This window comes from Heteronotia binoei, chromosome 4 (assembly GCF_032191835.1).
Source record: "Heteronotia binoei isolate CCM8104 ecotype False Entrance Well chromosome 4, APGP_CSIRO_Hbin_v1, whole genome shotgun sequence".
In the NCBI taxonomy this organism is placed as follows: domain Eukaryota; kingdom Metazoa; phylum Chordata; class Lepidosauria; order Squamata; family Gekkonidae; genus Heteronotia; species Heteronotia binoei.
Genome location: NC_083226.1, coordinates 101,078,962 through 101,095,953, shown reverse-complemented (window position 1 = coordinate 101,095,953; position 16,992 = coordinate 101,078,962). Strand labels below are relative to the sequence as shown.

The 16,992-nt window shown below is 44.1% G+C and overlaps 1 protein-coding gene across 1 annotated transcript; it reads right to left on the bottom strand.

Moving 5' to 3' along the window:
- TICAM2 (TIR domain containing adaptor molecule 2) lies at positions 1–11,685 on the bottom strand. Its single transcript, XM_060235576.1, has 2 exons — positions 11,506–11,685; positions 1–1,156 (listed from the first exon to the last, which is right to left on the bottom strand). Exon 2 carries the CDS (start codon positions 1,030–1,032, stop codon positions 358–360), a length of 675 nt encoding a protein of 224 aa, XP_060091559.1. The 5' UTR covers positions 1,033–1,156; positions 11,506–11,685; the 3' UTR covers positions 1–357.
- Between the last annotated feature and the right edge of the window lie 5,307 nt (positions 11,686–16,992).

Here is a 16,992-nt window from a genome sequence, read left to right as displayed (position 1 = left end):
TATGGAAACAGACAATTTTACAAGCAATTTCAGAGAAGCATATACATACACACACTTCCCCCCATCCGCTGGGTCCAATAAAACAGATCTCCCAGCTTTCTGAAACTACAAAAACCTGCACCTCCTATTTACAACAAGCAGGAGTACCACTGAACTGTGCCCACTCTTCTCAGGATCTTCTGCCAGGGTTGTAGAAGCAGAACATGATGACAAATTAATACCTTGCAGAGAATCTAATCAGAAATTGCCATCCCAAACGGTTCTTGGGAGATGTCCACAGCATAATCCACAAAGCAGAAATGGACCAAATTATTACAAAGACTTTTGTTTCAGCTTTACTGTAAATTGCCTACAGCTTCACCATTCCATCAACTCTTGTACATCTTCCTTATCCTTTTTATTTTTCCAAACAGCTTGCTGTTGCCTATAGCTAGACTCCTGGAATATTTTCTTTACTTGTGCAGCAAAACCAGGACTATCTTCCTTTAGTGCGTTAAGGGCACTGAGAACAAGAGGAGTCTTTTCCAGTGGAAGTGAAGTATTCCGTGGCCTGAGTGGTATGACTGTGTTGCTCTTGTGCGGCTTGGTAAGTGAACTGAACAGACAAGCATAAGCCTGGAATTCACACCAAAGTTCGCTGAGGAAGTTTTCTGTCAACAAGATAATTGTCCATGCAGAGCCATTCATAGCAACTTGTAAGTTTTCCATCAGGTGCCTACCACTAGGCATTTCAGCAAAGATGATTCCTGGTTTAATACAGAATTGGTTTTGCAGCAGCTCCTGGACTCTAACAGCTTCATCTATATCATCCTCAGCGTGAAGAATCACAAACCTGTAAAATATGTCTCCAGTGTCCTCATCACTGCTGTCAGTTTCCTGTGAATCTGTATGGCTATTGACGTCTATGTCCAATGATAAATCACCCAGCACAGAATTTTGATTGAAGGCTTTCTGTTCTGCATTTCTATAGTGGTCTTTCACACTGTTCCTTGGAGAAAATGGAAACCTTATTTTGGAGTTAATGCTTCCCATTGTTTGAAGGCAGTGAAGTATCCCTATTTCTTCCAGTCTATAAACAAATTGAAATAAGTATCACATCTTGTGAAAGTTCCAAAATACACTGGTAGCTATTCTGATGTCATGTGAGTTAAGGGATCTAGGACAGCAGGAAAAAAAACAAGTTATTAAAGACTTATAAAAGGCAAGACTGAAAAGTAAATCACAGCTAGCCATGTGATCCTACAGAAAGGAAAGGAGAAAAGAGGACTTTTATTTCTTATTCACATAAACAGAACAGACATTTTATGCAGAGCAGTATTCTATACCCATAATACTGTGAACCATAAAAACATGTCAATTCAGACAAAAAGAAAACTTCTTGTTATTATAAGCTTCTATTAAGCAAACATTATTTATGCAGTAGGCCTCCCACATCTTGTGACATGGCTATAACGAACTCATAAGCAAATTAGAATATTAAGAAAGTGTGAATTAAGAATGAAGGTTTAAAGTGTGACAATTCACATCTGGGGTATAATTTGACCATGCATATCTGTGGCCAGAGATTTATCATCAGGACTGGATTTAAAGCTTGTTAGAGCCAAAGAAGCTTGAGCAGAACTCACAGAACAAGCCTTACACACTTTCTCCTTCCACTGAGCCTCCTGCAGTCCACATATACAATAAGTTTCAGCCTGACCTAAGAATCAAAGGGGGGGGGGGAGGAATTACATGTTCACATATACGTCTCCTCTCCCCCCACTGATTCCGCCCCCCCCCCCCCGAGAACTTTATTTTAGCTTTTCCAGTGGGGAAAAAATAAGGAAATCTGGGGAGCACTGGGGGAGGAATCCTCTTTTGGAATAGGTGAATGGTGCTAAGATGGCATTAAATGCAACAATTTGCTGCTCTCTTGCTTTAATACTGGGTGTATTTGCTATTTAGTTTGTAGAAAACCTATAAATATTCCAATTAATACAATTATATATACTAAGTTATAAACAATGCATTTTATATTGTTTAAGAAGCAAAACAGGTTTATGTTTGAGGATAAACTATTGCATATTGCATACTGTACGATGTATAACATCAAGATTTTAATATTAATCTAATCTTAGAATGCTTTTTAATTACAATGATGATTAATTTTATGTTTGAGTTTAATATGTATGTACGTATAATATGTATTGTTTTAATTGTTGAAAAACCTGTGTTGTGAGCCGCACTGAGCCTGCTTCGGCAGGGAGGGCAGGATACAAATTAAATATTATTATTACTATTATTATTATATTTCAGTTTTTCTTAGCATTTCCATTCCCCCCCAGAAAACAGTCATTTTTTCAATGGCTTCAAAATTTCTGGAAATGTAACATCTCTACTTGGTATTTTTTTTTAGCAGAAAAATATAATTTTAGGACAGATCCATTCCCTGAGTTTAGCAAGCATTCTAGACTGCCCTGGATAATTGTGTTGAGTTCATGCAGCACCTATACTGGGCTAATGAAATAGAGGGCTCAGGGAGAGGGGAGACTTTGCAGTGGTTTGGCTTTCTACATGCATGAGACCTATGACCCCCAGATTTCCAGTCTGTGTTGGCCTTTATGAACTTCAGGCCTTTGGCCCCACTGCAGAAGATACAGCAGTAGGGTCAGGCAAGGAATTAAGTATGGACTATCCAATTTGCACAGCTGAAACTAGGTAGTACATGGCTTACAGGTTGTTGTACTGCAGCATCCAGCCAGAAAGCTGCCATTGAATGTGCCCCATTCCTGTGAGTCCTACATTGAAATTACCAAGGCAGCAGAATCAATTCAAGACTGATCATGGGAAGCCTTAATCCCTTCCTCAAAACTAGCATTATAGTCCTTCAGTCTACTTTGAACTCAGTAGCTAATGTTTTATAACAGCTGACATGCAAAGGTGATCATTATTTTAGGTAAAAAGTTTTGCAGGAACCCAGTCTCTGTCATCCAGGCAACAGCAAAGAGATACAGTCACATATTACAGCAGATAAAAATAGGGAAAGACCAGCAACACCTGGGACTCTAACCTCAGCTGATCCCCAAAGGCCTTCTATCTAATTAGCCTCTTGGCATAGTTGCCAAACAAACTAACTAATAGATATTGTAGAAGCCTATTCTTACACTCTCCAGATGGCAAATGCCCTCAATAGGGAGGCAGAACCCAGCACTGCAAAATCCAGCAGGAGTTACTAGCCAGAACAGCTTATATGAACTATATGAATTTCATACATATCTTCAAGACAAAAAGAAATAGAATTTGTTAGTATAATTACATTTATTTCTGCAAACAAATACAGCTGTGAATCTAATTCTTTTTTTTAAAAGTGTTGCAATGTGCATTCTGTATGCTCATGGGACTGCCACACAAAAGCAAATTCTGGTGCCTAGTACAGAGTTTTGTGCTTCGAGATGCTCAGCTTTAAAATTGGGGAGGGGCCATGGCTCAGTAGTGGAGCATCTGCTTTGCATGCAGAAGGTCCCAGCTTCAGTCCACAGCATCTCCATTTAAAGGATCAGGTATCAAGGGATGTGATAGACCTCCAGCTCAGACCCTGGAGAACCACTGCCAGTCTAAGTGGACAATACTGACAGTGATGGACCAATAGTCTTATTCACAATAGGACAGCTCCATGTGCTCAAAATACCCAAAACAAAACAATCTTTCTAGCTCTCATTACTACAGATAAAAGCACACAAACCTGTGGACAATATATAGAGAATATTCAGAAACCAGAAAACATTTATTTATTATATTCAATTTTTATAGTGCCTGTTCCCTATAGCAGGGGTGGCCAATGGTAGCTCTTCAGATGTTTTTTGCCTACAATTCCCATCAGCCCCAGCCATTGGCCATGCTGGCTGGGGCTGATGAGAGTTGTAGGCAAAAAAAGCCATCTGGAGAGGTACCGTTGGCCACCCCTAGGACTTCCTATGGAGTTTGTATTGGCATACCTGCCTTCTTTACAGGCTCTGAATCTTCATTCTGGGAAAAGCAACTTCTGTTGAATTTTTGCCTGTTGCAAAGCTACTAAACTAACAGGAATTAGTTTTAGAACCGTTGAAGAGATATATGGGTTAGGACCAAAATGAGATCCTTAGGCGCATGCAGAAGACTTACACGGTGGCTGTGGACTTTTTTCCCCCCTTCAAGCACCTAATATCCATGCCACTTCACAATCCTGGAGCACTTTCAAAATTAGTTTGCCATGTAGAATGGGTTAATATACAATGGTTCTCAAATACAGCTGTCTCTAGTTCTGGCAACTGCCCATTCATGCAGCAGAAAGCAATATATCCCTTTCCATTTCTTGAGTTTTCCATGCAATCACAGGCAACTTTGAATAGAAAAGTTACTTCCACTATAAACAAAACTTGTATTGCCTCTTCCTTCTCCGCCCTTGTCATATAAGACAGCCAGGGAAGGACATGGTAACTACAAATCATGTTTGACTACTAAGCCAATCTAGTTTAAGTATCCTGGCTAAAATATAAAAACACAAATATAAATTCCCCTTGGGTTCAGCTTAATAGCTTTCACGTTTTTTTGGATCCTGAATACAGAATTCAGTTAAGTGAAAGAAATAAAATGACCATGGGGGAAATTGTATAAGTGACAAGTAACTGAAAGCCAGTTTGGTGTAGTGGTTAAGTGTGTGGACTCTTATCTGGGAGAACCAGGTTTGATTCCCCACTCCTCCACTTGCACCTGCTGGAATGGCCTTGGGTTAGCCATAGCTATCACAGAGGTTGTCCTTGAAAGAGCAGCTGCTGTGAGAGCCCTCTCAGCCCCACCCACCTCACAGGGTGTCTGTTGTGGGGGGAGATTATAAGCCACTGTGAGTCTCTGATTCAGAGAGAAGGACAGGGTATAAATCTGCACAATTCTTCTTTTTAAAGACCAAAACTTTGATCCACAATGACTAGGAATTCCCAGTGTCTCTTCTTGCTTCCCATTACCTTACTCTCCACTCAAAACTTCACTGATAGTTTGAACCTCTGCCCTGCTTCCCCACCTTTTCCACTGTCTTCCCATTCTCCCATCTCACAATGTGTTGAATCCCATCATCCTCATTTAATCCTCCCACCTACCACTTAAATCTAGATCATCTTCTTTATTACCTTTCCCCTACCTACCGTATATACTCGAGTATAAGCCGAGTTTTTCTGCCCAAATTTTGGGCAGAAAACCCCCCTCCTCGGCTTATACTCGAGTCATGCGTGAGGCGGGCGGGGAGATGGCGGGCGTGAGGCGGGCGGGGAGATGGCGGGCGTGAGGCGGGCGGGGAGAGCAGGGAGCAGCAGCGGTTCAAACCAGGCGCGGCTGCTCCACAGCAAGGCGAGACGTGAGGCGCTTCACGCACAGCCGCCTCCCGCCCTGGTTAGAGGCCGCTTTCAGCGGCTGGGCCCGTTCCGCCCTCCGTGCTTTCTTGTTGTTGCTGCCGCTGCCGGCGCTCTTCCTGCTCCTCGGCCTGGCGGGATATTCCCAGCTGAGGCGGTGGTGAGTACAGGCTGGGTGGCAGGAAGGGCAGGCAGGGAGAGCCGCTCGGGGCTCCCTCAGTCCCAGCTGCTGCTCCCTTCCCACCACCCTTCCCTCGGTCAGCCGGCGAGATCAGGGGACGCTGCTTCCCTTCCCCCCTCCCCTCCACAGAGGCATTTTCGTCTCTTTTACCAACGAGGGGTAGCAATGCCTGAAGGAAATAGTCGCCTGACCCGCGGGGACCTCCCCGCAAATACCCACAGCCAGTGGCGTAGGGGGGGGCGGGTCGCCCCAGGTCTGGGGGGCCCCCCGCATTGCCAAGGGGGGTCCCGAACAATGGCCGTGTTGCTGCCACTTCCCAGGCCCGGCCCCGAAGAGCCTGTGGCAGGCGCCTCCTGGGAAGGGGAGGTGGGGAAGCCGGATCCGGCCGGGCCGAGAGGAGGAGGGAGAGGAGATTGGGGGGGACGTGTAACAGCGCAGGGAACAAGCCGCCAGCGGGTCGGCCAGCCAAAGGGCACGCCCGGGGCTCCAGCGGGAGATAGCCGGACGGCAGTGCCAAGAATAATCAGTGCAACAGGCAAGCATCGGCCCTCTCCGAGGCAGCATTCCTCCTCATTCCCTCTGCTCCTAGCTTTAGGCACAAAGGTAACATGCGTGGAGAGACTCTGCACGGAGGGCGCGTCCCCCTCCCCCTTCTCCGGCCCTGAGGAATAGGCTTCCAGAGCCCCACCGGCTTCTTGCGCGCTTCGCCCAGCACTTCTGGTTTCTCTTCTCCACGTGCGCCAAGACGCACAACGCTCGAGCGAAGTTCCACCGAGTTCTTTTTTTCCCCGGGCGCGCTTGGCAAAGAGCGAGAATCCGCAGCAGGCTTTTGAGCTGCGCGGCTCAACGTTTCCCCCTTTCCTCGTTGCAAGCAGACACAGCCTCCCTTCTTCAGCCCCCCGCTAGCGACTTCTCAGTCTCAGGGTTGCAAAAGCCGGGGAGGAGAATGAAGCCGCCACTCCCTCGCTTCCCGCGTCGCTCTCGATCTCCCTTGCGAGAGGATCGTCCGTTTCCCACTTTTCTTTTTCGCTGAGCCGCCTGCTTGTTGGAGAGAGGTGGCTGGAGGCGACGGCCCTTCTCCGGGAAGCAAGGGGTTAATTGTTGGGTCCTTGACTCCCTCTGAAGCGGCTCGGCAGAAGTCGGAGGAATAAAGGCCACGCTTTCTCTGTCGGGTCGGCTTGCCGAAGGAAGGAACTCCTGGGGGTGTTTGGCTTTCAGCTGCCTGCCTGCCGCTTGGAAATTCCAGCTTCCTTCGCCTGTGGCAGCCGAAAGAAACAGTGTCCTGCGACGCCTTTCAGACTACCAGATTTGAAGCATAAACTTTTGCTCTAAGAGCCCACTGGGCCTGTGGCTCAAAAAAACCCTTTGGTTCAGCCCAAATCTGGTAATTTTAAAGATGGAACTAAACTCTTGCTTTTAAATCGGTGTCTGTGCTGTTTTGGGGGACATCTCCATGATTTTGCATGCTGATCCATTGCCCACTTTCTCTATATTTATGACTGCTTCCCATTCCATCCTATTGTCTGATGAAGTGTGCTTAGAGCACACAAAAGCTTACGTCCTGAATAAAACTTTGTTGTTTTTAAAGGTGCTACTTGACTGCTTTTGAGAGGGTTTGTGACTGAAGTAGAGCAGCTTCCAGACAGATGTTGGGCTAGATGGTCTAGTTTAGAACAGAGGGTCATATCCATTCTTAAATAAGCATTCTGTGGTCTCAGAACAACTGTGGCTGTTGTTGCTGTTCTACAGAGTAGATAACTAAGAGTCACACAAAGTTTATTAATAATTTAAATGTACTTTACTTTACTTTATTCGATTTATATCCCGCCCTACCCCACCGAGGTGGGCTCAGGGCGGCTTACAACAATAAAAGCTAACAGAGGTCGATTTAAATACGATTAAAATTATACAATAAAATACATAAAAACCTAAAAATACATAAAACTCACATCGATATACACTATGCTACTATTCTTTAAATCAGTCCTTCAAATCTCCAATATTCAGTAATCTGATGTTTAAGATTTAATATTCAGGCATTCTGCTCACAGTTAATTATATGCCAACTGGAAGAGGGTTGTTTTACAGGCCCTGCGGAACTGTTCAAGGCTCCGCAGGGCCCTCACCTCCTCCGGGAGCTGATTCCACCAACAGGGAGCTGCAATCGAGAAGGCCCTGTCTCTGGTCGCTTTCAGACGGGCCTCCTTTGGCCCAGGGATTGTAAGGAGGTTCTGAGACCCCGACCTCAGCACTCTCTGGGGGACATGTGGGGAGAGACGGTCCCTAAGGTAGGCAGGTCCCTGACCATAAAGGGCTTTAAAGGTCATAACCAGCACCTTGTACCGAACTCGGTATGTTATTGGCAGCCAGTGCAGTCCCCGAAGTCCCGGCTGGATGTGCTCCCGTCTAGGGAGCCCTAACAACAGCTGGGCAGCAGCATTCTGCACTAGCTGCAACTTCCGGGTTCGGCACAAGGGCAGCCCCATGTAGAGGGCATTGCAGTAATTCAGCCTCGAGGTGACCGTTGCATGGATCACTGTTGCCAGGTCGTCGCCCTCCAGGAAAGGGGCCAACTGCCTTGCCCGCCTAAGATGAAAAAATGCGGACTTGGCAGTGGCTGCTATCTGGGCCTCCATAGTTAGGGTAGGCTCCAGTAGCACCCCCAGGCTCCTAACCCTGTGCGCCGCTGACAGAGGCACACCGTCGAGGGCCGGTAAGGGAATCTCCCTCCCCGGACCACGGCGGGGTTGTTTATATTGTTGATACCATATTGTTTAGGTTGACCCTCTTTTCTACTTGCAGAACAATAGTTTACAGCCTCAATTAATGCCGTTTTATTGGTATCTACCAGTATTTTAATTTTGTAATTTACCAGTAACTGCTGCGCCCTCGGCTTATACTAGAGTCAATAAGTTTTCCCAGATTTTTGGGGTAAAATTAGAAGCCTCGGCTTATATTCGGGTCGGCTTATACTCGAGTATAATTATACTCGAGGTAATTCAAATTTGCCACTTGGCTGTTTCTTTCCCCAGATTCCTCTCCTGTCCCTCTATAGCCTGACTTTGCCAATGATTCTGGTGAGTGCACTCAATGGAAACTACCACCTCCTCACTGGCAGACCTCTCTGCTGCTTTTGATACATCCCAAACAAAGTTTGAGTCTGATGGCACATTTAAGCAGGGCCGCAGCCAGGATTTTAAAAGTCATGGCTTTTTTAAAAATTGGGGAGCACCCTTTCCCATCCACAGTGGGGCTTGCCACTTCTCGGAAGCTTTCTGGAGTAGGGGCAAAAGTTGGAGGCTCTGAAAGTGGCCAGGTTGAGGCAGCCAACACTAAAACTGTGGAGTCAAGAAGAGAATGCACCTTGAATGCAAGCAGGGGGGATTCCTTCCACCTCCCTCTCCCCCACCCCAACCTGTCACTTTGCAGCCAGCAGCTCCATTTGTTCCCCCCTCCCTGGCCCATTCCACACAGCTTCCTCCACCTCCTGCTTCTCCCCCTCCCTCCTTTCCACCTGCTGCTTTTGCTGTTGCACTGCACTGTGCCCTGCTCAGCTCTCCCAGCTCTGGCTGCTGTTGATAACACTTCACCAGCTCAGCCATGACAAAAAAATAAAAAGCAGGCTGTGCCCTGCAGTGCCCCCACAGGCCCCTCTGTGGCTATGGCCCTGCTCTTAAGACCAACACATCCTTGGTTTCCAGGACTCTGTCCTTTGCCAGATCTGACCTTACCCTCAAATTGGTCATCTAGTGTTTCCACAAAGAACAGCTTCCCTGCTACTTTCTCCCTCTCTGCTAGGGCCCTACAAAGGTCTTTGGTCATCAGTTATTCTTACACTCTGCTGTTGGTTGACCTCCATCAGTCCCCATAACTTTCAAGTACCAGCTGTACTCTGGTGACATTCAGCCCCACATGTCTCCCTCACAAGCTGGTCCCGCCATCTAATCCTGCAAATCCAGTAATTAATTGTTGCTTCAAACTGAAAGAATCAAATTCTCATCTTTTTTTCCCAAGCAGCCTTCTCTTTGTTTAGTCTCTCTGTCCACTGTCTACCCTGTTGATCAGATGAATCCTCCTGGCTTCATATTAGATTCCTTCCTTTACTTAGCTTGCTGTATCAGCTTATTGCCAAGTTGCCCCCTTAGTGAAAACATTGGGACACATGTCAGTCATCTCCCACCTTGTCTAGTGCAGCTTCCCTCTATCTAGAACTATGCCACCAAAATCACCTCTGACCAAGCCACTTCTGTTCTCAGATCCCTGTACTGTTCTTCTGTTTGCTCAGAGGTTTAGCACAAACTCATTGCCCTTACTTGCAAAGCCCTACATGGCCTGGCCCCTTAAGTCTGTGCCCTGGACTACTCTGGCATACATTAAAAACAACTCTTGCATTGACTCGCAATTACAGCTAGGTGAGAGTTCAGGCTTCCATGAGAAAGGCAGCCCTAATCCTGGGGAATCACCACACTGAAAATACCCGCCCCTGCATCTTTGGTACAAAAGCAATACCAACAGAAGAGCAACTTCAGCCAGGCTACCATGAGAAAAAGCAGCAATCCTGATGTCAGTGACACTGGGCTGGCCTGGATAACACTCCAAGATGCTGAAGAAAGCTGGAGTCCAGTAGCACCTTTAAGAGCAATAAGTTTTATTCAGAATGCAAGCTTTTGTATTTATGCATGCTTCATCAGACAATGAAATGGGGTACAGTGAGCAGTGCTACATATAGCTAATAGGCAGTGGTTAAGAATGCAAAGTAGTACAAAGTTAGGATCCAATGACAAAACAGTAAAATTAACAAATTGAAAGAGCAATAGTGCAATTAACAGACTGCATTTATTGCCTTGTGACATTACCAGTAATGTGAATGTAAGGAGGACGTTAGGAACATTACCAGTAATGTGAATGTCAGAAGGCATGCCTGTAAACAATTATTTGTACTAGTGTCCCCACTTGTGAATAATTTGTGGTATTGGGAAGCATTTACTGCTGTTAAAGTCTACAATTGAGAAAGGTATATCCGAAACCAGTATTGTGGACTATTGTTCTGCTACGTTGCCACGTTGATGGTCTCTTTCCCTGGATTCACGTCAAGGATCAATGGAAATTGAGGTCTTAACCTACAAGACTTTTCACTTTGACTTTTGTTATGTTGACTATATATTGGTAATGTATCTTTAAGAATATAAGCTGTGCTACTTGGTTTTTTGTTATTTTTTCTAATCTGTACTGAGTATCCATTAACAATGTAAAGTAGTACAAAGTTAGGATCCAATGGCAAAACAGTAAAATTAACAAATTGAAGGAGCAATAGTGCAATTAACAGACTGCATTTATTGCCTTGTGACATTCTCACCATCATTTTCCAATTCTGTTATGTTATTGCCTTTGTTGTTTTCCCATGCAAATACTTTGCAGACCAAATGTTCTTTCAGTTTGTTAGTTTTATCGTTTTGCCACTGGATTCTAACTTTGTACTACTTTGCATTCTTAACCACTGCCCACCAGCTATATGTAACACTGCTCACTGTATCCCGTTTCATTGTCAGATGAAGTATGCACGCATACCAAAGTTTACATTCTGAATAAAACTTTGTTGCTTAAAGATGCTACTGAACTTTGTTCCATTGCTTCAGACCAACACAGCTGCCCACCTGGCTCTAACTCCAAGATGCTGAGCCATAGAAGGTTTGGCTTGCTGCTGCCACTTGAGGCCGCTCTGGTTGACGAGAAAATCAGAACAGGAGTTGGGGAACGTAGCGCCTGAAGAGCCCGCCGGCTGCTCGAAGCACCGCCTTGGGTAGAAGGCGCAGCTGGGGACTGAGACTTCTAGCAGGCTCCGTGAGACAGAGCTTCGCACCAGGCAAGGGGAAGGAACGCGGTGCGGCGGGGCTTGTTGGGCCGCAACTTCTGGGCTGGCTCAAGTCGCAAGTGAATGACCCCCCCCCCCCCAGTGGTGCTTACCAGGACGGCCCCGGGAGAAGATTCACGAGGCTCGCAAAGAAGCTTCGCTGGTTTCGCCCCTTTTCTTTTATACCCTCTCGGGAAGCGGCGCTATGCAGAGACAAAAGGACGTCCGGCAGAGGAAGGGGAAGCAGAAGCACGAGGGGGAGGCGGGGTTAGGAGCTCTCTGCGACCGCTCTTGGTTTGACGGGTGGGGACAGCTGTAAGACTCCGTGCGGGCCCGGGGGATGGAGAGGCAGGAAGTTCAGTTAACGAAAGGGGCATTCCGGATTCGCTTCCCCTTTCGCCGTAAGCAACCCGTTGAAGGATGGAGCAATGTTTTGTTTGAAGTTCTGCATTTTTGCTTCAGTCCAAGCAGAAACTTGTCACTCGTCGCGGTGCAAAATGAAAGAGAAGGACGTTTCCCAATGAACACGGGAGGAGGAAAAGGGCTGGGTTGGGAGGAGAAGGGTCGAAGGGTCGTGCATGATGATTTTTACAGAGTATTTTATAGCAGGTGAGGTAATAGTTCCACAACTCATTGAAGTAAGAAAAGAGGCGATCTGTGTGTAGATTTTAATTTCGCAATGTTTGGGACGCAGGGCATACGCCATGACATAGACAATCCACTTGCCCATTATGTTTGATTTCCCTCGTCTCTGCATGAGTCAACCAGAGCAGGTTTTATGTCTGAAATAATTATACGAATAGAATGAGCATAAATTATGACATTGTAACTTTCATAAATAAACCGCCTGCAGAAATCGAGTGTTTAAACAAAGTAGGAGTCCAGTAGCACCTTTTAAGACCAACAAAGTTTTATTCAGAAATTGAATGTAAGCTTTCCTATGCATGCATACTTTTTCAGACAATGGAATGGGGTACAGTGAGCAGAGCTACATATAGCTGGTGGGCAGTGGTTAAGATTGCAAAGTGGTACAAAATTAGAATCCAGTGGCAAAATTATAAAATTGAAAGAACATTTGGTCTGGATAGCATTTGTGTGGGGGACCAATAAAAGGTAACAAAACCTGTTTGTTAATTACTCTATTGCTTACAAGTCTGCTTACAAAAGCTGTTTGTTAATTACTCTATTGCTTAAGCAAAGGACATGTTTTTCCTAGTGATGTTCCTGTCCACCTAATTTACTTTTTAACACGTAACATACATTATAAACATTATTCTAGTTTGCCATTAGAAAAAAATACATTAAAATCTCTCTCTCTCTCTCTCTCTCTCTCGGCTTGGCTTCGCGCACGAAGATTTAAGAAGGGTGCAATAGTCCACGTTTGCTGCAGGCTCGCTGGTGGCTGACAAGACCAATGTGGGACAGGCAGGTCCGGCCACAGCGGCTGCAGGGAAAAGTCTGATTTAGGGTTGGTCCTGTAGCAGTGCGATTCAATATTAAAATATAGTGAAAATGGGTTTAGTATATGTAATGAGATAAAGTAAATGTCAGATTAACCTAAGCTAATCTGACATCTACGTACTTTTTTTAAGCACAAAACAAAAATTCCAGTTTTGACAAACAGAATTTCTAGCTAAATTAAAATACATTTCTGTGAATTTATGAATTCAAATAAACTGGCCAGTTTATAATTACCAGAGAAAGATGTTGATGGAATACTCCAGGCATGTCCATTCTATTAATTTTGCTTCAGTTTTCTCTGAATCATTCTTTTAAGGAACAAAACAGCATATTACAAATCAAAATTTATACACACTGATTGGAATATGGGAGTTCCCCCTAGCTCAGGGTTCCCCAACCCCCGGGCCACGGACTGGTACCGATCCATGGCCTGTTAGCAATTGGGCCACAGAGTGAGGCAGAGAACTTCACCTATTCCTCATTTAAAGACCCCCATGGGGGGGCAGGGATTGGGTGTGGGGGCAGCAAAAACCCCAGCACCCCCACTGGTCCGTAGAAAAATTGTCTTCCACAAAACCGGTCCCTGGTGCCAAAAAGGTTGGGGGCCACTGCCCTAGCTGACCCATGCCAGTTCAGGTCTTGTGTGGAGTCAGCTTCAGATGTTTTAAGAACATAAGAAGAGCGCTGCTAGATCAGACCAATGGTCCATCTAGTCCAGCATCCTGTCTCAAAAGGTGGCCACCCAGTTCCTCTGGATGACCAACAACAGGGCAAAGGTCAAGGCCTTCCCCTGATGTTGCCTCCTGGCCCTGAGATCCAGAGGATTAGTGCCTCTGAATGTGGAGATCCCCCTCAGTCACCATGGCTGGTAGCCACTGATAAGACTTCTCTTCCATGAATCTGTCTTTTAAAGCTGTTTATTCCTTTGGCTATCACTATATTCTCTGGCAGCAAATTTCACATTTTAATCATTGTCTCTGTAAAGTAGTATTTCCTTTTTGTTTGTCCTGAACCTACTGACCATTAACTTCTTTCTGCCACTTGATCACAGCTGTCAAACACTGGCTAGGAGGGAGACAGCTGCTTTTGAAGGCTTAACTAAAGAAATGTATAGCTCAGTGTCATCAGTGTTCTCTGACACCAAACTCCAAAAATAAAATCACTAAGATTACATATGGGCCCTTCTGCAGATTTCCCGGTTCAGCAGCAAACCTCCAATGTACACACATGACTGGGCTTGATGTTCCATTATCTCCTGGGGCAGCAGGGGAAACTGAGAAACTCAGGCTGTGCTGATGGAAATTCTTGCTATCAGTGGAGATTTCAGGTGGATCTAAGCCTTTGCACACAAACACACCCTCCCTGATATTTCTTACATCACTGCAGGCCTTCCCCACTAAATCTTAGGGAAAAGACTTCAGATCACCACTTCTTGTCTAGGAGCTGAGAACAAGGGCAGCTGCCATAGTACTTACAGAGGTTTGTTACAATGGTTCAACTGATAGAAGATGTAAAAGCTTTTGTCAAAAATACAATATAGTAATGGTCAGGCCTCGGATTCAGCGGGCGCTCACAGAAGTGCAGCTCCTAAACCTTTCTGAGAGTTCCACCTCCTGCTTCCCACCTTGTCCATTGAACAGTATGTGCAGCTGTGTAACAATCCCTAGATGAGCTCCACCACCTATTTTTCTACTAAACAACCCCTGGTAGTGGTGGATCAAACTAATGGGCCACAGATTTTTCAAAATGTTGGTGCATTCCTTGTGTAATATCTTTCCAGAATGTGGGGAAGGCTTCCACATTGGCAGAGTTCTGGAAATTGGGGGATAATGAACTTTTTGAGACGCTCCCCTCCCCTCCATCCAGTAGCTTCCATCAGTGGCAACTGGACATTGAAAATTTTAGCAATTCGTAGTCTTTTCTGCTCACATTTGTGTCCTTTCAGAAATGAAGTACAGATTTGGTCTGAAGGTTAGAAAGTGAAGAAAAACAGCATATAAATGTATAAAGAAAACTTCCTTGGAAAATAATCTTTAGATCCTCTCTGATACCCTAGATAGCTATCTTATTAACTCAATTGTGCTCTTTTGTACATTGTTTTTTGCAAACCATCAGATGGACAACTTTGTACGTTATTCAGTAATGTGTGTGTCAATCTGCATTTGCTATGTGGAAATAGTTGTCCTGTGTGAACAACACTAGCAGCCCTAACAAAGAGCAGTTTACATAATACAGACACTCCACACTATAGAAACTACTCTACCTCATATTTGAGATGGCCTTTGACAAAAGATTGAGATGACTTCATTTAATTGTTTTAATTTTTGGAAGCTACTTTTCATCCATTTGGAGAAAGACAGGTGAGAAATACTGAAACATTTTTAATGGCACTTGCTGTTTTAATTCCTTTCCCTATTAATGTCTAATACTGTATTTGTTTTTTGTGTGTGTGTGCCATGACATTTTCAGTGATTCCCAATAAATTGTTCTCATTTGTCACAATATACCATAAAGAGTTTATGAAAAGTCATATGATTGATTAGAAAGTAATACATGGAATTTCCGCTGAAGCAAATTATCTGTTGCACATATTATTTCTCCCTTTAGTCTCTCTTCCTCTTTCTTTATGGTCCCATCTTCTTAGACTGTAAGCCTGAGGGACAAGGTTGGCTTTTTTAAATTCAGCAACAGTACATATTTTATTCTGTTTATAATTGAATATGGGTGTTTGATCAAACAACATGCACGCCAATGGATGTGGTAAAATAATAAGATAATGCAATAATACTAAAAGCGAAGTCTCTCAGCCATTTCTAAAAATAGGTTTTCTTTTCATTTTGCTTTAATTGCTTAACTACTCAAATTACAGTATATAGGTACAGGTATAGTTTTGAATATTTAATACTGAATGGTACTAAACGTGCTGCTTAGGTTTATGCCATGTGGCATATGCTTAGCATGCCTGTTTTGTTTTTCAAATGCTCTGTTGCACCCTCCTGTCTTGCAGCACAGAAAAGCTGCAGTTAAAAGCAACGTAGTTTGGGAGGTTATTTTCCCCCTTACAAACCAGGATTAAATTGAGGTTTAGAATCCAGACAGCTGCACTTGAATGTCATGTCAAATTAAAACAGGATTCAAGGCTACCCAACCAGCAAAACTTACATTTCTTTCTACCCACAATAGGGCGAAGCATAGTGGAATGAGGCAACATGGCCACAGGCTGTGTTTGTGGCTATCAAACAATGCTTTGTCATGGCATTGTCTATACCAGAGGTGGCCAATGTAAAAGCCACATAGAATAAAAGTCAGATGTTTGAGAGCTGCAAGACATGAACGTCACAGACCCATATCAGGAATATCTTAAATTTATAACAAAATGGTCACCCATAATAGAGAAGTTAGACCAAACTGCACAAGGTACAAGCGCCTTTAAAAATCATAAATATTTTGAATTATGCAATTTTATTAGAAGTGATGTGTTACCTATATTATGTCATAGATTTTGCTCAGTTTTTAAAGTTTCTATTTTTTAATTGTTAATATTATTTTTATAATGCGGTAGTTGTTGTATATATATTTTAATCTGTCTAACTGAGTTAAAAAAACATGAACATCAAATGTTTGAGAGCCTCAAGGAAGGCAAATAGATGGGAGGAAGATGGAAAAGAAATCAACTTTATCTTTAATTGCATTTTCCAAGTTGCCAGCGGGCTTGGCAAAGTGATTTGAAGAGAGAAACACCTTCTCCAGGCTGACCAAGGGGCGGTGGGGGCTTTGAAAGCCACAGAATATGTGTGAAAGAGCCACATGTGGCTCCCAAGTCACAGCTTGGCCACCCCTGGTCTGTAGCATTATTTTTAACACAGGAGATGATATAAATATTAGACAGTTTAAGTGTATTTTAATTGCAACCATTTTGGCTCCTTGTTTGTTTTCTTGCTCTAAAATTACTGATGGTTACTCAGAATTTTTGAAATTATAGGGAATATTTTAAAGCAAATTGTTTGAATTGACAGATGTTCTATATGTAGATCCCATAAGCACTGAATATTCTTTATCTGACACTTAGTTTAAGAATTCAAATACAATTGTAGTAACTAAATCTACAATTAAGAGTTAGCCTATAATCTTACAACTAT

Bases quoted from the DNA above. Each gene is read 5' to 3' on its own strand.
- TICAM2 (XM_060235576.1), bottom strand. From the start codon at position 1,032: ATGGGAAGCATTAACTCCAAAATAAGGTTTCCATTTTCTCCAAGGAAC.